Raw genomic sequence first — 27,796 nt, forward strand, 5'->3', positions numbered from 1 at the left:
TTATGGTGAAAACTGAAGCTTGAGAGGTTTTTTTGCACTGTAAAAAAATGACAGTTACACTTATACAATTTCCACTTTTTATTTTTTTAGATTAGTTGTTAAAGAAACATGACACAAGAGATTATTGAATCTAAAGAAATTATCTGTTTTGTCCAACGAACTTGAAACTTAGTCGCAAACAGTTGAACGAACACCACGTATACGTTCTCATCAGAAACATGCAGAACAGTCTTGTTTTGTGTCTGAGCATTATGAAAGCATTATTAAACACACCTTTATAACAAATCCACAACATGCAGATTTCGACAAAGCAAATAAATTTGTTTGTTCTCACATTATTCTTTGTATATGCAAGGCTTTTTGGCATTAAGCTAGTTTTTTTTTTTTCAGATTTGGCCATTTTTAGTACAAAGGTAATAAGGCCAAAGTGGAAAATCTTGATCTAATAAGGGGAGTGTTTGGAAATACTTTAAGCCTCTTTATCTACTTCATTAACTCAGACTGAGAATCAAAAATTTCCATCATCCTTACTTTCAGTAAATCTAAACTATTTACCAGCTGACCACAATGAGTCAGGCTCTAAATATTGTTTTGTAGGGTTTTTTTTTAGATATCACACCAAAGGCCAACCTAAAAAACAAAAACAAACTAGTTAAATTCATTGTTCATTGGCCACTGCCGATCTGAGTTATTGCCTTCATCATATTTTCAAATCATTGTCTTCAGTGTTAGCTTTCTGGAAGAACAATATTTGTATTAAAACACTTACACAACAGAAGCTGTTTACCTACTATCCTTGCTGTTTATCAGAAATATCTTTTTGGATTTATTCCAGCCATAGAAGAACATTATTCACACTCTTGTCAGATAAGCATATAACTTTCTTGCTCCTGATTGGACATTAATTTCTCTTTTCAACTTAATGAGGCTAAGAATGAACAGAAATTTCCATTTTTGGATTAACAGATTTATCTGTGGAATTAACAGTGAAGTGTCCCGGTCATTTTCTGCCAGGACATTTTCTGTTTGCTCAGGAAATGTATCAAGGGTCAGATACGGATCACAAATTATCCCACAAAGTTAAACACCACTGTTCCTGAGAAGTTGTTGACAATATAAACGTTAACAGCGGCGGTGCTAACCAACTAGTAGGATTTTAAAGGTTAAACACAGGTTTAATCCATATCACTAATGTCAGAGAAGTATGTAAGATTATGGCAATAATGACGTGATGCCACAAGCTTCTCTCAGCAATCACTGCAGCATTTACTTTCAAGGTTTTACGGATATTCAACTAATGTTTTGTTTGAAAGGAGACAGTAAGAATACTCACAGATATTTCTCCATTTCTTATCCTAAATATAGACATTTGGTTCTCACAAGTAAAGATCTTTTACAAACACTCACGTCCCTCTCCCTCCTTGAGGTTTCTTCAGACTTTCCAGCATAAATAATCCCTTCAGTCTGCTGGCTCAAACCCGATTGGAATCTCGACGCCGTGCACAATTGTGGCTGCATAAGGAGAAGTGGGGTGCCCTGAGCATGCTTGAATGTGTGTGTGTGTGTGTGCTGTTTATAAGGCCTTAAACATGATTTCAGAGAGATGTCCATCTACATCTGGCCTGGCTTCTAAAATCTTGTGCTCAGAAATGAGGCCTCCACACAGATCCTCACATACTCAGACACAATCACTTAAATAATGGCATATTTACTGCAGAATGAATCTACCAATGCAGGGGGATTAAGATCCAGGCACCACAAAGTTTTATCAGCTTTTCTCTGTCATGGAGGAGGCCAGCAGGAGTCAAGTGTAGAGTTTTATGGGGGGATTTGTTGAATATTTGGGAGACTCTGAATGGAGTTAGTGGGATAGAGCATCATGTAAAATGCTGTGATTGGTAACTGCTGTCAGGTAAAATTCTTACCCCAAGCTTACGGATTTGATCTGTTCATTTCAACTCCCTTTACATTAAAATGTTGTTTTGTTGCTCCAGCAGTTGTATTGTAGCAGTCACAGCCTTTGTTCATCTTGGACGAGACGAGAGTTTTTCACGGCTTCCTTCTGTCATGTGTTGATGCATGGTACTATGCAAACATCTATGCAAACATCTCCACACTATTAAAGCTACTGAACCCATATCAGTTTTCTCAAATAACATTTTACTATTATCTAATTTCACCCTAAACCCTAAGTGGCACTGGTTGCTTCACTCCCTCCTTTCTCGGCGGCGTATGGTAATCCAACTCCAGATTCTAGTAATTTACAGGCTTTTTTGTGCTTGTCATCTCTTTTCAAGATTAATTTGACTGCAAATCCATCATCTTTATATCTGACTGTGTTGTGTGTTGAGTCAGCCTTATGGCACACATCAAACACAGATGAGGGCGCAGAAGGAATGGTATCAAATCCAACACCACAGGGAGCCGACCAAAGTGAAAAACTGCATCGAATTCCTCCAATTTTTTGTTGCCCTGACAATTTCTATGTGCCGACTCTGTGGAAAACCAACGTAACATAAAAGAAAAATAAGAAGGAAGCAATGAAATGATGAGCATGACTCAGAGACGAAGGGATAGAAGAAAAGAAGCAGAGATGGAAATATCTCTGTTTACCAAAGTGGGTGGATGGGCAGCATATGAAAATGTGTGTGTGGGACGATAACAGAGTCCCTGTCTCTGGCAAGTGGCCTTGCAGATAGATCGTTAGCTCTTGATACTGAGCCAGTTATTTATCGCCTCTCCCTTGTGTTAATGTTTTTTTTTAAAAAGAATCATCTTCTCTCTGAACATATGTGCCACTCTGACTCGTTTTCACTCGAGCATGTTTTCATGTCAATGTCTTATTCCTGGCTATTTTAAAACACTGGAGCAAATTCATAGACTCAGGAATGCATCGGTATTATGCGATAACTGTGTTAATTCTAATGAACTAACCCACACAGCTTCCAACAGATTACACTTTCAGCAGTTCAGATAATGTTAGTGTATCACAACTCAAGGAAAATCTTGTTAGCTTGAAGAAACATCAGAATGTTTTATTGGTGAGACCTGAGTCCAAGTGAAATAAAAGCGGCCTCTGCCGTGTGGAGAGACGTACACACAGACATGGGTTTGGATGGAGATGGCGAGTGGAAAACAAGGCTTTCTTTGAGCCGATTTTAATTAGCAATGTTCATAGCTTGGCTGCATTCTTTATGATTGGACCCCTGAAAGCCTTTTTGTTTGTCTAATGAAACACATTAGGAGCATGTTCATGAGTTAAACTGTGCTTGTCTATGTGCTGTTAAGTATTTGCGCTACAATTCCTCATCTTTTTTTTCTTTTTTTTTTCTTTTTTTTGCTTGTATCTGTATATGGGTGGGCACACATTCTTTTGATGTATTTGTGTTCCATTGGCACAGATAAGAAGCTGTGGCAGCAGACAGAGATGAAAGAAATCCTTGCGCTTTGTTTTTCCTCCTCTACAAAATCGTTGTTTTAGGTAGGCAGCCATTGCCCATAATTACTGAAGCAGGGTCAGGAATTTGTCTGTCCAGCTCGTGATTTACTATATTGTCTGTGCCCTGTAATCTGAAGTAAGATCTGTGGTTGAAGAAAAGCTAACCTCAGACAGGCCACAAACTGTGTAATGCATAGTTTTAATGGGTTTCCTTTGTAAACACATCTCACGCAACTTATAGGTGCCTTGCATCTTCGTTATGAATCCTCTTTATATTAGATTATTTAAACTGTTAATTTGACCATACTTAATGTTGCCATCATTTCCTTAATGTTTTGTTTCGTCTTTACAGCCTAAAGATGTTTTATTTCACCTATTGTTAAATAGCTGATAACTTAATATCTATCCAGGAAACAGCTTGATTTAAATTAGTCTATGTAGGGGGTTTACATCTTAGAAAGTTGTCATTTCTTCCTTCAGTTTGGATGTAAATATCCCTAATTACAGCACTTCTAGCTCATACTCACTATAATTACTGTAACTTATTGGAAAGCTTGTTTTAATTCATTTATGAATACATTGACTTTAACACTTTGCCATAACAATGAATCCAACGTTATATAATTGCCTCGTTGGTTGAAGTCACATTGAATAATAGTTTGAAATATGTTTAATTTTTGCGTTAAAGTATTAAAAGGGATGATTATGCTCTGGTTTATTAGCAGGCTGTTGCCTGTAGCTTACAGTTTAATGTCTCTAAGCAGTCGTGGTTTTGCTAGAATTCCAGGCAGTCTTAACTCTGCTCTCAAATAGTGAGTTACTGAGGCTACGAGCCGGGTCAAAGTGCTCCATCAGTAGCTTTGTGTACTGTGAGTGAGAACAATCAGTTCTTTAGCAGAGCTCCTGCTCATGAATACCTCTGAACAGTTAATTGCAGCCATGGCAACGAAACAGAGAGGGAAAGTGACATTAGGTGTGTTGTTTTCAAGAAAGCAGTCCATCGCAGTGACACTGTGAATGTTTGTGCGAGGGCTGGAAGCGTGTATGTGAGCATAGGTCAACACTTTCTCCGTATCATCACACAAGCCGTTCATGACTGACAAAAGCACACTTGTGCTGCAGGATTGGGGAAAGTTACAGATGCTGGCAAGATCAAAATCTAAGTCACTTTGCAGAGAAGTGGTGTCAGACTTTCAATGAAGAGAAATATGAAGTTTTGGAATGGTCGTCACATCACAGGTAGATTAAAATGTATGTTTAAAAAATGACATAAATAAAGTTAATAATAATTGCAACTAATCAAAAAAAGGAGAATTTGTTAAAATGTTGAATTAGCTCAAATATTCTATGATATGATACATTATATTATATTATATTATATTATATTATATTATATTATATTATATTATATTATATTATATTATATTATATTATATTATATTATTTGCTTTCCCTAAGAATTGTTGCAGAAAAAAGAATAGATAGCGGTTTCCATTAAAAGTACTTCAACAATGCTGAAAAAAGCCAGCAGGTCAGAGACAGAAACCAGACTATACTTCCTCACATACAGTTCCACATTAATGAATTTCATCTCGTTAAACCCAAGGCTTTGTTGTCAGTTAATTCTTTTATACATTGATTAATTTAAAAAAAAAAAGTTTATGAACTGTTATGCAGCCAAAGTGGTCTTACATTGACTGGACAGTTCACCATACAGTTATTTCATTCGGTCCAGTCACCCCACAGTAATGTATGTTTGATATAATCCTCACATAGTGATATGACCATGTTAGGACTGCTCCTACTTGTAAAGCACAGATAAATATAGATTGTAAAACTTTTCTTAGGACTGTAATTGGAAACTGATGATGATAATACATGAAAAGTTTCTGAAAATCTGAATCCAGTAGCTACTGAAACTCTCAACTGAGTACCAAAAAATGTGAGCCGCATGGCGGATGGCAGGGAAAGTGAGGAAATTGGTGAATTCTGAACAATGAGATGCTGAAATAGTGCTGTCCAACAGTTAGATGTTTAACTGGACATATGACTAAAAAAGTCAGTACATTTTATACTTTGAACACCATAAGTATATACAGGACACGTTGGTATGTCCAGGAGGGTGTGTGTGTGTGTGGCTTTTTTTTTTTTTTTTTTGGTATTTCACTAGTAACAAACAAATTAACTAATCCCCCACCCGCACCCACCACTCTGGATGGGGGAAAGACAAATACAGCAGAAAGCTGAGTGCCTGACATGTGAGGTGGATATGATTGACGACTAACAAATTCTGGTATGCCAGCATACAGTACAAAGACAACATGGCAACCTTTCAGAGGTATTTGCACAAGCTTGTTACTGTGCATGCCCTTTCCTGGTGGTCTAGATGGGTTACATACTGATGGGACCCCATGATTTTATGATCCCTTCAAAAGTCTCTGTTTTATTTGGGAAAAGTAATCAGCCAGTTTACTGATTTTTCAAAGTGTAATCAACACCATGAAAACGAAAGAAAATACAGTTCTGATGAAAGGATAATTAATCGGGATATTGTGGAGTGCCTGCCGTGATGATACTATCAGGGACAGCTGCATGGGGTGGAGCCAGAGTTGAAGCTCCCTGGGAGCCAAGGGGCAGCCATTTGCCAGCAGACCCACCTGCTTCACTTGTGCAGTTTCATCTAAAGCCCTCAAAGGGATTCCCTGGGTCTTCTCCATGTCCGTTGCCCTCCATGCCTTTTAAAGTCATGATCCTATGTGTTTTCATGCATTACGGTTCTTATCCTATAGTCCTCTGGTCATGTCATGTCATGTGTTTGATCCAAAAACTTGTTTGAAGTTTCACAAGAGACTCTCATTGTTGGTATTTTTCCAAGGCAACACCAATTACTTCTATGTAAACCAAAGCAATCATTAACAACTGATAATGATCCAAACCAATCACTCTGGAAGCTCGTTTCTTAATCAGTTGTTCAGGCCACTAAAGTCAACTGTTAATGTAAATGGAGGTCCACATCATTCAGTGGCAGCAGCTCACATGCAGAAGGCAGGGTTGTTGATTTAATTAAAAGCCACAGAAGAAGTGACTGAAAAAGAAAAATGAGACAAAGCCAGCCTAGCTTAATACCATCAGTTAGAGGTCCCTCTGCCATCTGACTAAAATCCACACCCTATTTGAATGATTCACATAGGAAAATATGCCTCTTTGTGTCTGAGGTCAACCAACGCTTTGGCACAAGGGCAGGAAACAGTAGTTGATGGTGTAGGACTGGGAACACAGGCTCTGGGGCTGTGGGTTGTTCTCTTAGATAAGCTTTACCATGAGGTTATTTCGAATGAGAACTCCTATTTTCATCTGAGCTTATGGCAACGTCTCTATTGGTATTAAAGAGACATGTTATTAAGTATCAAAGATTATTTTTAGAGGTGGTTCCACCAGAAGAAAATGTATTCTATATAAAAAGAAAATCCATGTATTTTTATGATAGTGTTTGTAAAATGTGGATTTATAGTGGCTGTCAGAGGTGTGGACTGGTTTAAAAAGAAAAACCACTAGCAGTGAATCACAACGAGACATTTCTTGTCAGATTTTAAAAAAAGATTATGTTTCAAGCAAGGTAGAAGAAAGACCAGCTGGCATACCCAACTTTAAAGCATTTCACTTTCATTTCCAAACTCCAAAAAAATCTTTTACTCACTCTAGTGGAAATATTTACAATCATGCAATGAAGGTCTTGATCCAATTTCATCCGTTTGAATGAGCAGTCTCTCAGATCTGATCAAACCGCGATGGAAGCATTGGACTTGACGGGACACTGTCAGACCTTCTGTCCTCTTACTGCAGCAAAGCGGTCTCTTACATAAAACACACACTGATTTTCCTTTCATACATCTGCATCTGGGTGCCAAGAAAGTGCACAATGACATTATACCAACTTAGATGGTTAATTGAGTGAAACCAGCCAAATCACCACACTGTCCTTCATCCATCTTGTTGGGTAATCAGAGTAACAGCGTGAGCTATTGTGTACTGTTTCATAAATCTTGTTTTATCAAAGTCGCATGTGCACTGTTATTTCAGCAGCATCTCACATAAACTAATGACATCAGATATGAGTCGTGCTTTAGAGCAAAGAGAGACAGCGCCACAGTAGTCTGTACGGTATGATCCTCAGTCCAACCATTCCTTTGTCTCAAACATAGCTCACTGCGGACACTAAAATGCTTTTTGGCTAAGGTTGAGAGGAGATGTGTGTGAGTATCTTTGAGTCATTAAGGATGATTTACCACACTATAATGAAATGGAAACATGTGAGTGAAATTAGGAGACAGAGGAATCCTATGCAAATCCTGGATTTATTTTGACATTTTAAAGCAGTGTTGATGGCACGAGTCATTATTTTAAAGTTTTGTTATTTACAGTATTTCATTAAAACTTATTGGATTCTTGATGAAATTTGGTTCCATCAACTTAAAACTCATTACATCACATGCTCTGCTGCTGAGGCGTCCAGTCTATAAGCCTGGCTCCTTTATAGAGATTACTGCTGCCAAGACAGATTATGCATTCGCCAGCATTGGTTTGTCTAGTGACATAACTCAAAAAGTTATGGACAGATTTGAGTAAAATCTTCAGGAAATCTCAGACACAGAAAAACAATGATCAGATCTTTGGGGGTTGACCTGCACTTGGATCCAGGACTTCTTATTTAAAACACATATTAAACACAAACATGGCAGAGTGGAAATGTGAACCATGGCAACCACAGGAATATTACAGTACTGAGTCTCATGAAATGGGTTCTGGGATTGGATTGAAGAAATATTACATTTCCTGTTTTTAATTTTGAGCAAGAAGTTGAACAGGGACGCTGGCAGCCCATTAGACTAAATTAAAATGTGTGTGACCATTGTGTGAAAAGGATTTGGAGAAAATTAGGCAGGAAGTGTGTGGCTTTCCCTGAAATCTAATGTTTCCGCTGGTCACAAAAGCATTGTTTCATTGTTTGAAAATTTAATGAATTACATTTCATCCAGTAAAACATTTCTCCAGAACTCCTTGATAGGCATCAATGAAGCTAACCTAATTAAGCTAAGGCTGAGATATGTGTGTCATCATCCATATTTAGTCTCTTTACTTTATGATACACAAATATACTAAATATGTACCCACTTTATCTCAGTCCCCAATGTGTTTTCTTAGCAGCTAACGTTTATGTTATTCTTGATTAAGGCAAAATGTTTAGTGCTTTTCAACTCCTGTGCAATAACCTCTCAAAGTTATATGGGATAAGATATATACTTCCTTGAATACTAGCCAAACCGTGTTTCAAGATCATTAAATAAAGCAATCTTTTTATTCTTAAGATGATTTTTTGTCATTCTATCCAACAGGTCAGAGTCAGGAATCTCCAAATTTACTCATCGCCTATCTCTAAAAGAACGTCCAGCAAAAACAGAGAAGACTTGCTCGGACAGACCGCCATCCTACAGGCGACGATCTCTTAGTGTGGACTGGTAAGATTCTTTCTTTCGGGTTACATGATTATTTCAAGAAAATTAGAGGTGAAAAACTTGATGAAGAATAACCCAAAGATCTGGAAAAGCATCAATATGAGTTTTAGGTTTATCGGACTGTAGAATTGGGAAATTGACAAACTATAGAAGCAGAGCTTTTTAAATTTGTAGATTTTGCTTGTTATAGTAGAAATGCAAATTTAAGATCCAGTAAATAAAACTCTTATCATTTCAGTTTAGTTTTGTGTTTCTGTGTCCTGTTTGCAAACCCAAGACTCAAGGCAGAGTGGACCAGGGGCTGCTGTTTGGGTCAGGGGGCAGAAAGTGGGCAGGGTGGTGATAGGGTCCTTCCCTGTCTCTGGGTCTTGGTTTCGTTTAGGAGCGCCAAGCAGCTCTCGTGGCGCCGGCTCATCTTGCTCTTGTAAAGCTCCAGTCTTCAGGCAGCCGATGAAAGGAGTTTGAAAGCTTTCCATCGCGAGGCTGCCTTCCTGTCCCCACCCATGGGAATCCTTCTCATTCTCCCTCATGTTGCCTGACCTAGACTCATTTATCTACCCATTGATCCTGCTGTTTTTCCCCTCTGGCTTCCCCCACTGAGTTTCCTGCTATGTGTTCTTGGCTCGTTCTTTATGCTTTTCTCACTACTTGTAACATGCGCCTGGGTTTGAAATAATCTTTTGCTTCCTTTGCACCTAATTTATAAAGTTAAACTGTGTAGTCACATTTCCAAACAATCTTGAGGTTTTTTAAATGCTGTGCCAGGACTACAGTAGCTTTTCACTGGAGTTACTTTGCGGTTTGTGGTGCTACAGGTGTGTCATTCTCTGAGGTCCTATCAAATCATGCTAGGATCTAGTGTGAGGTCTTATAGGGTCTTTTGTTGGCCTTATGAGACCAACTGTGTGGTCTCGGACTGACACTGCGATGTGTGGTCCTCCAGCAGAAATGTGGTGTTAAGTGTTTGAGCTGAGGTGTATGTGCAGTGTGAGGTCCTTCACTTTAACAGTTCCATGTTTTTCTCCCATGTTGCCAGAGAGGGGACCTGGCCTTTAAAGTTCAGGCCCTGATTGATGTGGTCTGGTTTTAATGAAACACAGTGGGTACATTGGACATGCTCATTTACAAGAGAGATGGCGGTAGGTGGGGGGGGCTTCAGCTACAGCTGGAATCAGACTTTCTCCCGGCTGAGCCACCGTTACAGGAGCACGACTCAGCTTTTGTGACATCATAAATATGGAACCCCAAGAGGGTAGATTCAGGGTTGAGGGTTGAGTCATGCTACTGGGAGGTGAAACAAGGTTGGTTCAACCCCTGACATGACCAGAGCGGCTCCTCTGGAATGCACAGTCATCAAAGGGAAAACATGTGTGCTACTAGCATCTATTGAAAACATCTTGAGTCAGTTGCATATTTGAAATTGTTCAACATAAAAAAAAAACGTTTCCTGTTGTCTGTCTCCGTAATCCAGCTTGTATTACTTTTTAATACCGGGAATTTTACTGATGAAAGTGTCACGGCACTGCTGAAATGATGTGGTGCAGCTATTGTAAATTAAATGGGATTTTAAAAAAATGAATGTTTGTGATACTTTTCTCTGTCTAGTTTTATTTCCTGGCTTCAATAACTGTCAGAAGTGTTTGTCACTTTGTGTATATAATGTAGTGCTGAAATTCCAGTAGAGATCAGCTACATCTAAATAGGTACTTGTTTTCTAAGAGCCTCTGGATCCCTTTCTGACAGTTGATAAATCTTCTGTATCCTGAGACAGATATTGTGTAACAGTTAAAGAAAGCTCCGAGTGTGTTTGCCTAGAAACACATTCCAGTAAGTGAAATGTGACAATGCAGGGTTTTTATCCACCGATGTGTGCTCTTAAAGTAAGGTTAAAGTGAGTATCTGTATGCTGCTCCCTCTTTTTAAACTTAAAATTGAATGAATTGAGTGTAATGTGAGACAAGAGACACATAAAACATGAAGCTGGAAACCTCCCAGCAGCCCTGGGCAGGAAAGCAGTCTCAATTGGCTTAACACTTTACTATCTGTTCAGTGGACCATTGCCATGTATGTCTATTCAAGTCAGACATTCAAACAAACTACAGCTATTAAGGGAATTCTGAGGCTGTGCTGGTCACGCTTGAAACGGGAGCTGTTTTGTAGGTTTATCAAAGTCTGTGAGGGCTGGCAAGAACTTAGGAAAATGTGATTATAAAAGATAATGGCAATGTCACTAGTAATGATTTTAAATAGACACAAGGGGTAAGGTTGGAGAAAAATGGGGAAGGAAGGAAATAGTGAATATTTATTCATTCATTCATTTTCCAAACCGCTTAGTCCAATTTGAATAATGAATATTTAAAGTGTGGTTGCTACATGCAGATCAGAGATTGATTTGTCAGCTATTAGAATAAAATGTAGCAGAAAACAAAAGAAAATAAACCACTGATTAGTAAAATGGACAAACTTTGAAAAATGGATTACAAAATCATAGAAAAATGGAGACAATTCTCCACTCTGGGAGACTGTGAATGTGTTTTCTGATTGATAGCTCTCACACCAGCTCAAATGAACCACACTTACAGGGTAAGAGTACCTGAGTTTGTTTTGATTTAGTCAAACAACTCAAATATTTAAAAAGAAGTACACTGCAGACGTTAAACCTATATAACTTGTTGTAGCCAAGTCAACACTTCTATCAAACTCCACAAAAAGCTTTTACTTACTGTACTACCAACAGTGTAACATAACTTGTTGGTGGTATAAAGTTGAGAAAGTGTTTATGTTAGCTCTTAACAACATATAGTCCCAGCTTTCACTAATAAAGATTTTTAAACCTACCTGGTGATCATGAGTTGCTCTCTCATTTACAAAATCCACCCAGTGGACATGCATCCAATGCATTTGTCCACAAAACTTTTAGAGCTGAAACCTTTTCAGTCCTTCCAGGAATTTGCAATGTTTTGATCACAACCGTCAAGGCAAATCCCTGTAAATTTTGCACATCCTTGCAATTTTCTCAAATTACAACAACCTTGATTCAACTTTGACCAGTCACAGCCCTTCTCCACATAATTTCATTTGCACCCTGGGGAGGAATGGTACTGTCTTTTTGTCACCTCATCATTTTTTGTCAATATTTCCAGTCATTCCTTTAATAAAAATGTTTAGAATATTATTTCTTAGTTTTTTTTCTTGAAATTTCACCAAATCATGTGCAAGTCTCAGTCCCAATTTTTAGAGTATTACAAATACATATTTGATACCGTAATTAAGCACTCAAGTCTAACACAGATCTGTTACAAACTGGTGTGTATATTAGTTTGTTTCTTTCCTGCGCATGATGTGGACACAGGAGACATCTCGTAGAGTCTGAGACTTGAAACTGGAGGCTATAAGGGGACAGTGGTTCTGTTTCTGCATAGGGACAGCTAAATAGTCTTTATTGCCACATCCTCTCAAGGTGACAGAGAGGCTGTTTCTGCCCTTTGCCAAAACCCTTGAGCACAATCGAGAAGCTACTAGACATATCGGCCTAGTAGTCTTTATTTCCCAAAACAGTTTCTCTGTGTTGCTCTTGCAGAGAAACTCTATATCCTCCTTAAGTGCATAAAAATTCACGTGCAATGTAGCATTCAGCACTCAGACCCATATACACTTTATAAATAAAAGTTGAAACAGAAAAAATAAAGTTGGTACCACACCAGCAAGTGTTTGATTGAGAAGCATGTGGTTGTGCAGTATGCACCGAAGACCTTAAATCCTCTCCATCCCCTGAAGGCCTTGTGCTCTGCCTGGTGCCAGCCTGTCTTCAGGGATAACCCCATGCTGACAGCCCTCAGAGGATGAAATCTTAACTTTGATGTCAGGAGAGAAACTGACCTGCCTTACCCTCAGACGTTATATTAATACAGGCACACACTCCAAGAGTGGCAGAAACTCGTGTCTGCACGTCTGATTTTCTCCTTGATATTCATGCTCACACATATACAAGAGCAAACACACATTGTAATGCTTAGCACTGTGTTGGGTTGGGTGCACAGGGGGGCAATGGGGGTAAGTGCTAATCCTTATGAACTGTGCACAAAGGGAATATAAAAGAACACAGAGAAATTGCTAATTTCTTGGTGGAAAAAGAGAGGCAATGCTCAGAAAGCCTGGGTGTAAAGTGGTTTTGGACAGTCTGCCACTCGCCTCATTTGGTTGTAATTTGGTTTAATATTACCCACGTTTTCTTTTTCAGTCTCTCCTTAGAGTTTCTCCTTTCTTTTACAGCTGAGCGCCATCAGTTCAAACAAAAAAACGACAAACAAGAAGGGTATAAATGCCAGTCATTTTCTTCTTTCGAATTTGTAATCAGAACACATTAAAGAACTATTAAGGAACAGAATGGTCTGACTCTGCTTCTACTGGGATGTTTGACACATTTTTTCTGTTTTATGTCTGCTTTAAAATGTATTGGAACATCAAAAAGCTTCCCCAAATGCAAGCTGCTTGTGTACAGCTTAGTTTGAAGTATCTAAAGTCAATAAATAACTTGACTGCAGTTCAAAACCAGATCATTGCATCACTGAAAATATACAACATTTCTCTTCCAGCGTTCTTTAAGTAGGCCTATTATTACAGGCGCCTGATTGCAGATATTTGAGCTGACTGCAGTCATTTTGAATAACCATCATAATCATCTCAATTCACGTGTATCTAAACAATGAAATGAAAATGAGCAGAAATTTCCATCACTGCTTCCATATAATTTTTCCACTGTTTTTGCCTCCTTCTTCTTCTGCTATAGTTTAAATGACATCAATAATTAATCTAGCAGCAGTGTGTATTTTCTAATGTGCTGCAATCTAATGATAATGATGTAATAATGTTGAGACTTTGGTTGGAAAGCCAAAAAAAATGGTAATTTTTTTATTTTAACCGAAAGCAGCAAAATGTCATGAAGGTGTTTAAATGTTCCTCTATAGCCAATAGTGGGGCTTGACCTAAGGAACACAAATAAATACTGTTAAATATTTATTATTAATATTTTGTAAGACAGCTATGAAATTAACTTTAACAATAGGGTTTAATGAGACTTGTAAGATAAGATTTTATGGCTTTTTTTTTTTTTTTTTTTTTTTAGTCCTAAGGTTTTTGTGAAACACTTTCCTCAGAACAAAACATTTATCCTTGCCGTTTCAAGTTTGTACATCAACTCCTTCTTAACCTGCAGAATTCATTTGTTGAGGCTGAGCTTCTGGCAAGATGAGTGACCTCCGATTCCACATGAGGGAGCAGAATTTCTGCAAACTTCTCTGGTCTGGATCAGTCCTGATCCAGTGCTGTTTTTTTTTATCTTTGTCCTTTTTCTTTGTAATCCTTACCTACAAATGCACAAACTCCCACACACACAGACACATGCACACACACACACACACATATTGAGATGTATAACACTCCATACATGAATGCACATTTGTAAAATGTGCCACAAGTAAAAATGCATGTGACATCAAGTACTTATAAAGGGCATGTGCACACCTGTATTGGCAGAAACGAAAAGTCTCTGACATGTAGACATACACACAAACACACATGCACAAAGTTTGTGTTTTTGACTCTGGATGCTGTGGGCTGCACTCAGTGAGATTTATGAGGCTGGCTCCCTCTTGTCCTGTGTGTCTCTGACTTGATACTCTGGTTTCCACTCCAAACCTCAACTCAGCACACAGACACACAGAAATGGTGGTGGAGATGGAGGGCAGTGAGAAAGAGCAAATGGAGACAGGCAGAGAAAAAGAGACATTAGGGTGTGACAGGAGATGTCAGAAAAGACTGAAGTAGGTAAGAAGAGAAGGAAGTACTGAAGAAAAGTGGAGCAGAGGGGGATGTTTGTGACGGAATCAGATGAAAAGATGGATTGAAAGGATGATGGAAATAGTCAGCAAAAGATTGATGAAGATCTCTGAAACTGGACCGAAGACTTGGAAGGGTGGGAAAATATCTGGTGAATGTGGTCTACATCACATGTTTATGTGTGTGTGTATGTGTGTGATTGCACGTGTGTGTGTGTGTGTGTGTGTGTGTGTATGTGTGTGTGCAGAGACATACAGTCAGTAGGTAAGAGGGTTAGTGGCCCATCATGTATCGCTAACAAGGTGATGAAAGGCAAGCAGCGCTAATGGAAATACACTTTTGTTTGTTCTTGAAAAATGTTTCAAAGAATAATAAGGAAAGCACAAGTACAATAGTGCTGACATCCAGGTCTGTATCAATGTGGATCATGTTTAAGCCTAAAAGTTTTGTTTATACATTTGATGCACATAGTAATGAATGAGGATTGTCTCCCTTATATTTATTTAACTGACTGCCTGTAATTGCCCCATTTACGCCATCCCACCAGAGTCACCATATTGGTCATTGTGAGATAAAATTTAGATATCAGCACAGTGTAATAACCATGCAGCAAGCATTGCTACTGAAAGAATTACACTGCTACACTGTAGAAATGGCACTAAAAGCTGCACATGAAGGTTTCTAAATATAAGAAAAAAAGAGCTTAAGTCTGTCCTTTATTGTCTCCTTTACCATAGGAAACAATAAATAATCTTGGGACAAAAAGTGATTCCTTCCCAAACTTTCTTGCAGACACAACTTTAAAAGCATTGCAGAATTATTATTATGTAGATAAGAGGGTGATGTAATTTTGTTTAGTACCCATTTTTTCCTTTTTCTTTCAGTTTGAAAAATTTTTTTGGATTCACTAAGTAATGAGTCGTTTGGTTTTCTGATGTTGCCACCCTTTCCACTGTCCCTGTACTTCATTCATCCATTTAGCAGTGTGTATGTGTATGAGTATGTATGTTATCATTTGTGCAAAGCATTTACAAGAATGGTGTTCCTGCTTAACCTACCACAGATAAATAGCCGTGGGACTTTAAACATGGCGCCCGGCCGGCGTGTGACTAAGAGAATGAGCCAACTGGTGGCTTCAGTTGCCAGGGGTCGCCCCCACCCTTCCCTCCCTGGCTGGGTGGGTGGCATATGGTGGCCCAGGCAGGGACCCCATTGGTGTGACACACATACACATACTCATAGAGACACACAGAGCCTGGAGCCACCCAGGCTGGACCCACGATCGCCGTGGGAGACATAGTGTCACCAAGCCTCTGATAGAGGAGGGGTTGTGTGTATGTTTATATGTGGGTGATCCCACCTTGGAAGCACCCCACCCTCCCCCTCCTGAGAACGTCGGCCACTGCTCGCCATCTCATCCCCATGGTGACTCCACTGTTGTCTCTGCTCATCAAAATTAGAGAGATTTACCTCTGCATGCACACACAACACATGCACACACACAGAGCCAACAGGTGGCAGGCCTTGCTCAGCACAGCAGGCCAGTTTCAAAGGTTAAACATACTGCCCACTCTTTCTCTCGCATTCTCCCAAGGGAGCGCGACGGAAAGTGAGAAAAAGAGGACAGGATAAAAGATAGAGGAAAAAAGTAAAAGACAGCACCAGTGTGTTCATACAGGAGCATTCATTATGGTGTTAAATTTACTGTGATCCATGTCGGCTCTACACACATGGCTGTAAGCGCCCAGGTCTGTGTTCAGGTATTATTTTACTAACTGCTGCACCGAACATGAGCGCAAGAACCAACAACCAGGACATGAGTCACCTGCTTAGTCATCAGCACACACTTTGGCTTATCACAGTCAACCAAGACTTTGATTTTGTCAGTTTTGTAACAGGATAGGTCACAAAAGAAACAAATACCTATCTTATCTGCTGTGTGAGCTTATCAAAAGGAAGTTCAGGCCACAGTTAATTACTAAGTGGGAAAATAGGAGACAGTGGGAAAATGTTGTTTAGATTCTATAAATTTGGTGTTAACAAGTAGCTCTGTATTTATATTCTGCCTGGTGTGAGTTTTACTGTCTGACTGACCCATGTCCTGGAGCTTGTGATATGAAAAAAGACAATACAGACTCCTCTCTGTTAGGCCTGTCGCAATAAGTCAATTAATCGCACGATTAAAAAAAAATGCTCACAATAAGTTTTCTGGACGCAATAATTAGGCCCGAGCACCGAAGGCGGTGCGAAGGCCTCTTGAAATGCAAGCGTTTTTTTTTTTCTATTTGTCTTTCTTTTCTGCCTAATTTGTTTTAAGACAGTATTAACTAAACATGGCAATACAACAAGCTTCAATCTGCACTTAAAACACAATCATCAACTGCAGTTTTCCCAGCTGGGTAAAAAAGACCTTAACAGATAGGCTAGCTCCATCTTCCCGATAGTACGATCACTGGGGTGTCTAACGGACAGATTAAATACTAACAGGACAGTGCAACATGACGTGCACTCAGACAGCTTGGTTGGTAAAGCGATGCTGCCCTTTAATAATGTAAAAAAGGCGACATTTTGAAAAATGAATTGCATGGATGAACATACGTGTTACATATGGCAAATCCACAACTTTACAATGACATGAAAAATGACATACTGAAGGCCATCAAAGACATTCAATTTTACTGTCCCACCTCTGGTCCAGTCCAAACATGTCCCCTTATATGAGCTTGACCATAGACTACGTAACTGTTACATAGTGCTTAGAGACCATGTGTTCCAGATAACCACATTGCCAAAACCCCAGGAGAAATCCTGATCTGTTGTAGCAGACTGGGGGCTGGATGAGCATAAACTAGTCTGCACATTGAGCTAAATGTCCTTTAGAAATTAAAGTATGTTGATCTTTGAAAGGGTGTACTTGCATAATTATGGCATTATTGTTATTTTAGTTTAAAATGATCTCGAAATGACAACAATAGTTGCGTAGCGCAATATTATCGTCTATCGCAAAAATTTCTGAGACAATTAATCGCAAGGCGAAGTTTGTTACTGTGACAGGCCTACTCTGTTCATCGGGCACCCACCTGTTAATATTAGTTCAGCTTTTTGTCTGACATCACTCAGTGCTAACCAAGAAGCACCAGACCCAGTGAGATAGTTAAAGGGATACAGTGACTCATGAATTTGCATATTTTTATTTATATATTTGCATTTTCAAAACTTTTGGACAAAACACAAGACTTTTGGGCTGTGGAAACTTCCTGGTTTCCATTGAAGACCAACGTCTTAGTTCAAACACTGCAAATTTTGTCACACCCAATCTTCAAAAACACCAGCTTTAGTTAAAGGAGTTTTTTTTTTTTTTTCCTTTTCTTTTTTGAGAGTGACTGGTGAACGCAACAAGAAGTCTTGCCACGAGTAGTGTTGAGCTAAACCAAGAGGCCTTTAAACCCCCCACAGGGGCTAAATAAGAAGACAAAAGCTGATGGCTTCCCGTATTTGCATGGCGCGTGCCACACATTTGACTTTTAAGCCAAAGGAAAAAGGGGGGTTCAATATCCCAATGCACAAAGATGCCGTTACCTTTCATCTAAGTCCATAAAGAAAACAGAGAAAGTTATTTGAATCATTAATATCCCTTGTTTGTGCTAGAGTTGCACATTAGGGACCAGTCTGCTACTTTTTGCACTTCTCATTAATAAATCCATCCACATTGGGTTGTTTATTGTTGATGGTTTAAGGGCAGCAGGCACACCAACGCACACAGCAAAACAAATATCATCCAGAAAGCACAACTCTAAGGGCTCATTACTGTTTTAACATGTGTGTATCTGTGTATTTATCTTCATCTGTTGCATGCATGGGAAACTGCAGGTCATGGTGCTGGTGTGGCCTCATGTTGTCTATAAGCTGATAAGAGTCAAGACAACTCTAGCACTACTGACCCCCTCCCTTCCCGCCATCAGCCCCCTTTCTCTCTCAGTCTCTCCCTCTCTGCATCCAGCAGCCCGGCTGCTTCCAGCCTGTCTGGTGCCAAGACTCAGATTTCAGAATTTCCTTCTACAAGCCACATTTAGAGCGGCTAGTGTACTCTGTGCATGTCTGTGTGCTCGCACGTGTAGGTGCAAGTGTGTGTGTCTGTGTGTGTGTGTGTGTGTGTGTGTGTGTGTGTGTTTGTGTGTGTGTGTGTGTGTTTGAGTGAGTGAATATGTGCAAGTTTCTGCTCTCAGTGCCTATCTCTCTCACCCCCTCCAACACCACGCTGTTTTCAGAGAGCACTGTCCCAGTGCTGCTCTTTGCCTTCCCCGCAGCTCTTTCCATGCTTCCTCCAGTCCTCAGTTTATCTTGTGGAACCTCATCTATGCACACCACAGATGTAATACATGTCTACTAATTTAATGTTACTGTGTGTTATAAACATGACTAGCCGCACATTAACATACGGCTCAGATTTATGTGTTCTCACAGCACTGGACTCGCAGCATTGGACTGGTGGTAATGAGGTGTTTGGAGGCTGACGAGTCATTGTGAAACTCTGGTATTTGTTGACAAGTGATGTAGTCAGGTTTGATATGGAGGAAAAGCAGAGAAATGACCAAAACAGGCTGGAGGCTGGTGTGATGGGGGGAAAAGGGTGTTGAGAAAGAAAATAAAGGAAAAATAATGGATCATTTTGGACTCTTGAGTCCATTATGCAAAGTTTCCCATAAAGAGAAGTCTTCTGCAAACCTCTGCACACATTTTTTTTTAAAATCAATTTTCAGTTTTCATTTTCTTCAATTCATATCATTTTCTTTTATCATCCTCCATCAAAAGATCCTTTTTTGTGCCACAGACACTCCTGAAGGTGGGAATTAATGACCCCTGTATGTTCATGCACTTAACTATACCAGTTTATTCTGTATGTTAGACATGTTGAATTTAACATTGTTTTTATTTAGAGCAACACAAACCACTAACTGAGGAACATTTTGTTTTCTAAATGTTTTAAATCTTTCTTTAACTATCCAGTCAGGCTGAAATAAATCACCAAAACAGAAGTTGGGTGTATTTAAGAATATTACAAACATTTGAATCACGTTTGTTCTTTTTGCATATTGTATAGTTACTCTGATACTGTGAACGACAACTGCATGGATTCCTTTGCTTTTAAAGCTATTTCAAGAAACTGAAATTACTCCGATCAGTCATTTTTTATTTTCCTTTTTGCTCAATACTTTTTATATTTTCTTAGACATGCCCTTTTCCATAACTGTTATTAGCTGTTGTCATGCGTACTTGTGGCCGACTTTTAGCTTGAGCAGAAAATCCCACAAACTGTGCACTTTATGCAATCCTGGAGCCTACAATTATTTAAAATATGCCTCAATCATAGGTTTTCCCCATCATGACTTTTAGTCAGTAATGTCTAGACTCTCGCTGCATGTTTTTGTTTACATCTGAGTCACTGACACAGAGGCCCGAATAGTTTTTTTGTTTTTTTTTGTCAAAATGCTGATAAAACTAATAAAGCAGATGTGTGTTTGCAACTGGGGGGTGTTGATTGTTTGTGGGTGCATTTGATGTGGGATTGATCAAGGGCCAAGAATGGAACCCAGATCTTGGAAGAGACGTTTGGTTTCCGAGAAAAGCTACTTCCTGATTCTCTAGCCTGGTAAAACTGTAGGATATTGTCTGCAATTTGTTTGTTCACTTGTTCATGTGTATTAGCTTGTTTATTTTCCCATCTCTTGTTCTTATTTTTTATAACATTGAAACAACAATGGTCCACAGCGATGAACAACTTGTCTTAACTGCTTTAAAAGTGTTGTAAGTTTTGATGTTATATGTTGTAAATATAATACTATAAACTGAAGTAATGTTATAATAGGATTAAACCAACTCCATCCATCAGCTCTAATATTTTCACCTTATTGTTTTAGTGTTTTTGTGCCTTCACAAAAATCTGTGTTTGCTTCTTCTTTTGCCTGAGACATGCATGCCAGCGCATTCCTTGTCAATCATGATTGAAGCCAGATTTTATTCTGTGGTTTTTGGAGAAGATTGTTTATTATAGGTTGATTTTGTGTAGCTTGTTTTTAAAATTTATCATAAAAGATGTTTATTATATCTTTAAACTTTCTTGGTGGCAGGGGGCATGTCATTGGCAAATAATATGACAGTCTCACGTGTGGCATGCAGCATCGCTTTGAAAGACCAGACATACACACGCTATGCTAACCAGATCCTAATGTCGTCAGAGAGTGATGGGGCACCGTCCTGCCGACAGAAAAAAAAAGTAGTCTGTTCCATCTCAGGCAAATAACAATAAGCCTAGGGCTGCATTCCAATGGGCTTTCTCTTTGAAATGGGATACCAGCACACGCATTACAAATATATCTCTTGTTTTATCTTCCGGGCCAGGCCCATGGAAAAATTATTCCAAATACCTGCCGCGCTTTATCTGGAACCCTGGAATAGGTTAGGCCCAGCCGGGAACACGAGGATGTCTAAAATAAGGCCTCTATTACGGGATGGAGTGGAGATGGATGGGACGGAGCGGGAAGGGATGGGGATCGGGGGTATTTTAGGTGTATCGGCGCTGTGAAAAAGGCCTTGTTGCGAGGGCTTGGGGCTGCTTTAAAGTCTACAATGTGGGCCGCTGTCAGCTGTTGTACAAAATGCATGTGATGGGGGAGGGTTTGAGTGCGTATGCATGCTCATGTGGGCTTACACATTCATTGCAGACCGAGAGTATAAATAACATTTTTCCTACAGATGTTCTCACCTTGACAAATCTGTGATTGGCATGTAGTATGATGGGCCAAAATAATTCCTTTATTGACTCACCTCAGCATCTGTCTGCTTATGTTAAAGTTATTGTTTTTTTAAGATGCACATGTACTTTGGTCAAACACCTAACATAATAGCTGTTTAAGGGAAAATATAAAAGCTCTCTTTCAAATCAAATGTGTAAACAATCTTCCTATGAGGCTGTGGTATCAGAATGATGTCATATATCATAAAGTATTGGCATCAAATGATGATTCGGTGCTGAATATAGTGGTGAAAAAATAAGGAAAGTAGAGATATAATGTAGGAGACGATGGGAAAGAAATGAAGCAATGAGGAGATAAAGTGTAAGAGTGAAGGACCAGGACCAAGTAGAGAGAGGGATGATGAGAGGACAAACAAGTGCCAAAGATATAAGGAGTGGTGAAACAAACTACAGCGAGAGCTGTTGAAAATGGCTCATTTGAGGAATTCATTTATCTTTCTGTTTCTCTTTGGAGAGACCCAACACGGAGTCTGTCACCAACGCCTGGAGAGTCCTGCTGACAGTTCCTTCAGCAGTTGAGTGTGTGTGTGAGCGCCATGGATCAGACTCGAGATGCATGTCATCTACATAGTTGTCATAGCAGAATAGAGAGGTGCAGTATAACCAGCATACCAGTGATGCCAAGAAACCCGTGGCAAGAGATGGGGATTTGTGTTTTTTTTGTTTTTGGGGGAAAAAGATGAGACAGCAAAGTGGTTACAAGACAGTAATTACTACTTCAGAATAACTTTTATATTATGGTACTTATGAATGAGAACTAAAAACGAATGTGTTCATCTGGCATGTGTTTGAGGTTGTTTAGTTAGTTTAGATAAGAATTGAATGGGATCTCTGCAAAGTTGGCTAAATAATTTTAAATGCATTTAGATATGTGTAAAGAATCCATGTTTACTGGTTTCTTGAAGCAGCAATGACAACAATAGCCATGCCCTACGTGAAACATTTGTGTGAAATGCAACTCTTGTGTTGTTTTTTCCAAAAATCTTTCAAAAAGAAGAAGAAAAAAAGCTTTAAATCTCCTGTTCACCCTTCTGCATATGCATCCTGTAAATGGGAGCGACTAGTAGACATGGCTTTGCTTCATGGGGCCCAAAAATGTTGACAACCCTCCACTGTCAGCTATTAAATTTTTTAAACTGCTTGTATGCTGAGTGGATCCATTGCACAATGTAAGTCATGTATGTATGTAATTCTTTGGGACATTAAACAGTATCCCAGGATTTATACCCATGAATTTGTACAAGCAGAGTTGCAGAAGCAGAGTGGCTTTGCAAGGCCGCTTAAATAATTAAACAAGACTTTATCTTTTCTATCTAGCTATATTTTTAAAACGTGTCTCTTTCTGTCACAATATACTGGGTCAGATTCTTTTCCCCACTTCTTTCTGTCATCCATCACTTGTGTTTCTCACCCATCTGTCCTCCAGGGCTGACTCTGCCAAGATGACGCAGCCCATGAGAGGGGATCAGTCCCACCAGCCAACTTCAGCTCACAAGTCAGCCGGCCTGTCCTCACCAAGCGCAGCTCGACGGTTATACCGCAATTTGTCTGGAAAGTTCCGCGTGGGCACCAACCCTCCTGTTCTGGAGGATAGTGTGGTGTCAGGACGGGGAGGAGACAAGGAGAGGCTGCGTAAAATCACCATAGTAAGTCAGAGAACGAAAAAACTATCATAAGCCCAGGAAGAATTGGAATCTAAAGATGAGAAAGAGTAAAGGCAAGCGAGTTGATCAGACAACCCCATGCAGTGAATATACACCTATTAAATGACTATGAAGCAAAAATGACATAATCTGTGCAGAGGTTGAAAGATGTTCATTACTCAAACTTTTACTGAGGTGTTGGTTAGGCTGCTATGTCTCAAAATACTGAGCTTTGGTTATGTTCATCCTAAACTCTATGTTAACTTTGTGTCCCAGTTCCAGAGTAATGAAGCTTTGTTTGAGGCAGTGGAGCACCAAGAGTTGGACTTGGTCCAGCTGCTTCTGTCCCAGTACAGTTTGGAGGAGCTGGACCTTAACACTCCAAACAGCGAGGGCCTCCTGCCTCTTGATATCGCCATCATGACCAATAACGTACCCATGGCCAAGCTTCTGCTACGAGCTGGTGCCAAGGAGAGTCCCCACTGTGAGTAGAGAGGCTCTGTTGACTGTTTTAAATCTGTGTGAATAGTAATGGAACAAAAAAAGGCTACAGTTTCTATGTAAATAATACGCAACATAACTTTGCATAGGCAAGGCAAGGCAAAGCCAATTTATTTGTATAGCACCTTTTATGTACAAGACAATTCACCACTGGACTTGCTTCAAACAAACAATAATGAGATTAACCCCATTGCTCCCAGGGACTTTTTAAATCACTTCTCCAAGTGTGGTCTGAGAATTTATAATTGTGAATGAATTATAATGGTAGATTTACATTTGGTTTGATTATACAATTTGAGCGGAATTTGCAAGTGAGGCCAAAAATGGTATCTACTATTTACTGACAGCCATCTGAACCTTTGTTTCCTTTGCTAATCTTAGTATATAACACGAATGGGAAATTACCCCAAAAGGATTTGTTTGCGTTCAAGAAGTAGCTTGCAGGCTGAAAATTAAACCCAATGTTAAATTGCCAAAAACAACAGCAATTCATGGAAAGGCACCTTGAGTCGGACTTCAAAAACAGGTCATTCCCCATATGTAATGATAGGAAGTGCTGTTTTGCTGCATAAATAGCCTGGAAAAGTTTTTTCCTGTCTTTATAGCTAATTTCCCCTCTTCTGTACGACTATATGGGAAAGAAGTTGAATATAACTCACTCCTGTAAATTTTACTTATTTTGGTTATAATTTAAGGCAGCTTTCTTTGAGTGTAAGGTAAGGACTGTGGCCTCTTCCCAAAGGAAATGTTTAGCATTCCTGTCAATCAAATCCAAATAGTCATGTGAAAAAGTAAGTACACCCTCAGGTACAAATTTTATTTATCAGGAAATTTGTTATTTGTTTATTTTATAAAAAGTAAGCCAAAATGCCAATTCAGTGTGAGATTTAAAAAAAATCAAAAGCTTGGTAAATCTGTAGAGTGATTGACTCCAACATGTTTAGAAAATAGCCTCATAACCATTCTCTGACTGATGGGCAGCAGAAATTGCTTTCTAAGATCATACCTTGTGTTTTTTTTTTTATATTGTTGCATTGTGTTAACACATGCCTGACCACATGACACAAGCAACCTATAAGAACTGATGTTTTTATCGAGGTGCTCCAGTCCTTTCTGATAAAAAATGAATGAAGTTTCTTAGATTAGCAGCACCTGGCTTTGACTGTACTTATTCTTTCATTTTCCAACAGAATCAGTAAGGGCAGGCTTGGCTTTAAACACTTCGCTGCTGCATTGAATTAAGTTTTTTATAAAAACAGATGATGACACTGTGATGTTTCATGTGTTGTTCATCAGAAGTTTTGTCTACTCAGTGTTAAGAAGCGGTATGAGAAAAATCATTTTTACATGTCCGAGCATGTGAAAAGAAAGAATAATTTGTTCCCAACATGAGTTATGGTGCTTTTCCCTCTAATAATCCAAGAAGGTGACAACAGGTCAACCATAACTTGTTCCTCTGCATTCCTATCGTGGATACAAAACCTGTCCATTACTCTCTCATCACCTTTGTTGCTTGAAAAGGCTGTTTATCAAACTCAACACCAGTGACCATATCTAACATCTGCCTTTGTACAGAATTGGTCATCACTATTCTAGCTTTTCCTGCCATAGTCCCAACATTCATATTCCCAGCTTTCAAACCCAGCTCTTAGCTGTCCTTTTTCTGTCTTACCATTTATAAGGACACACCCCTCTCTTCCCCTTCCTCAGCCCACAGTAGCGCACCTTCCATAGTTACCCCAGCACCAACAGGGGTTGTTAATCTTGACCAATCTGGTATGGAAAACATTGAACTGATTATACATTGGATGCCCCTTCAAAGCACAACTCTGAATCTATTCAAACTTGGGATCAACATAAAGAGGACACTGGCCTGGTCCTCCTTTGGGATTGCATTTGACCCACTTGATAAATGTATCTGAAAAGTTGTTGTCTTTCTTTCACATGCAGTTTCAACTTAAAAATATATTAACTGAGCTAAAAATATCAGCAGCCATCAGAACAACTGCAGGTGTTAACCGTAACAACAACAACACACACTCACAAAAATTAATTACACTAAAAAAGAATTTATCCCCACTATTCTGACAGTCACACGGTTTCACTTTAATTGTTTACAGCTGGCAGTGAAACAAAATCAAAGTCAAGGAAGGGGTGGTAATTATGATGCAATATTAGTCATCTTCATAAGCACTTTTCATTTTCTGTGATCTCTGAGCCTCCACTCCCTTCCTCTGTTAATGATTAGAACTCGCCAGTAAGGCTCCTAGGCTGTTTGTGTTCATTCGCGCGCACACACACACACACACACACACACACACACACACACATTTTCAAGAGCTGAGCCAGACGTCTTATAAAGGTATTATTAAATTGAAAACACACCAATGGAAAGTTGTGTTTACTGAGGCTCTCTCTTTGATTTTACTTTGTACACGGTGCCGAAATACTGTGTAAGCCGTATGTGTGTGTTTGCAGTCCATAAGACTAAAGAAGAGAGAAAAGGAGCAAAGAGCGGCATGTAAGGGAAAGACAAAGCTTTCTGCTGTTTTCTAAGGCATGCACTAATCAAACTCCATATGAGGAAAGCAGACACTGTTGATACTGCAGACTTTTCCTTGAACTTTAAAATAATTGATTCTGATGCTTATTGATATTGCCACGCTTCACTTCACAGTGTGTGTGGTTACCAGAGAGACAAAGATGATCAAACAAATGCTTGAAAAGCAACTTCACAGTCGCAATATGAATCCCTCAGTGGCCCTCAATAAGACAAAGCTGCTTTAGTGAGCTATTGATGATTCCAGCCTTGATGTGAAATAAGGACACGTCAAAACAAACACACACACTGGTGACAGCATATGGACATATTTCAAGGTCTAGAAAGCCTAAATATATAAATCAGAATACACTAACATAAATATTTTACCCTTCTATCCGTCCAGCCTATAGAAAAGAAAGAAAAATCTAAACTAAACCAAGACTTTATACCTTAACTCTGACCCTCAGGCTCTCTCTTTTAAAAGTGACAAAACACCCCCCTTTAGGTCTTCACACAAGTGGCCGAAGAGAACACCAGAAGTGACACTCAGAAGAGACGCTTGGATTCAAAGACAAGCTGAGGAGACACAGAGAGAGCCGCAGAATTAAACACCCAGATGGACTTTTTGACACGGAGCTTTAAACTTACTGTCAACAGTGGAATCTAACGCTCAACAGTGGAATCTACAACGAACAAACACAGACCACACAGACTAAACACAGACACACACCAGTCCCAAACACTCAAGAAATGACTAGCCACCAAAGAAGTACTGTACGCTACTGTCTTCATCTGACTGCACTGCTGTAAATTACCTGTTCTATACTGTTGTTTAGAATAATCTGCACGCATACGCAGTTGGGGTGTCTGAGTTCCTTTGATCTCTGCGTTAAACCACCATAAGTCACGATCACTAACAGCGTGACTGTGGTTTAAATATTTTCATGGGATGTTACAGCTCATCTATTAAAGCGCTGCGTTTCACACATCCTTGTTCCCAGTGTTGTAGTAACACCCTAATCCTCCTGAAACAAACATTTCTCTTATGGCTATATGAAGCTTTGGGACACAGTATAAATAAATCAGTTATGCAAAATTTTCCATAAGTTCTGCAGGGAAAATAGTTTAACAATGGCAGTCTAAACTGATGCCTATGCATGCTGTCACCACTTTTGTTCCTTTAGAACCGCATATGAGGAATACGCCTCCCTCTCTAACCCCTCTCACTTTCATTGCCCCATTTTCTGTCATTTTCTAGGTGATGTCATCTCTAAAGAGAGACTGCTTAGTTACATTAAGTGGACTTTATTGAGGAATCTGTCGCAGTATTTTGGAAAACAATTAAATTAAAAAGAGTGGCCTGCAGAAGTCATTTGCAACACTGCAGGCAGTGGCAGTGTTTTTGAAGGGCTTGCTAAAACTCAATTGACTTTTGGATCGTAAATAATTTAGTGATGAAACTGTTTCGTTCCAGAGAACATACAATCATATAAATTCATATTTTAA

At 39.3% G+C, this 27,796-nt stretch overlaps 1 protein-coding gene across 1 annotated transcript in view; it reads left to right on the top strand.

The window, feature by feature from the left end:
• ankfn1b (ankyrin repeat and fibronectin type III domain containing 1b) overlaps positions 1-27,796 on the top strand; it is a gene marked incomplete at both ends in the record, with an annotated part of 119,106 nt that overhangs the window by 77,875 nt on the left and 13,435 nt on the right. Inside the window, 3 exons of the mRNA XM_079260575.1 lie at positions 8,833-8,955; positions 23,031-23,250; positions 23,524-23,731. Of these exons, the coding sequence (XP_079116701.1) occupies positions 8,833-8,955; positions 23,031-23,250; positions 23,524-23,731 (551 nt within the window). The remainder of the gene's footprint in view (positions 1-8,832; positions 8,956-23,030; positions 23,251-23,523; positions 23,732-27,796) is intronic.

Source organism: Telmatherina bonti (assembly GCF_933228915.1).
Source record: "Telmatherina bonti genome assembly, chromosome: 21".
In the NCBI taxonomy this organism is placed as follows: Eukaryota; Metazoa; Chordata; class Actinopteri; order Atheriniformes; family Telmatherinidae; genus Telmatherina; species Telmatherina bonti.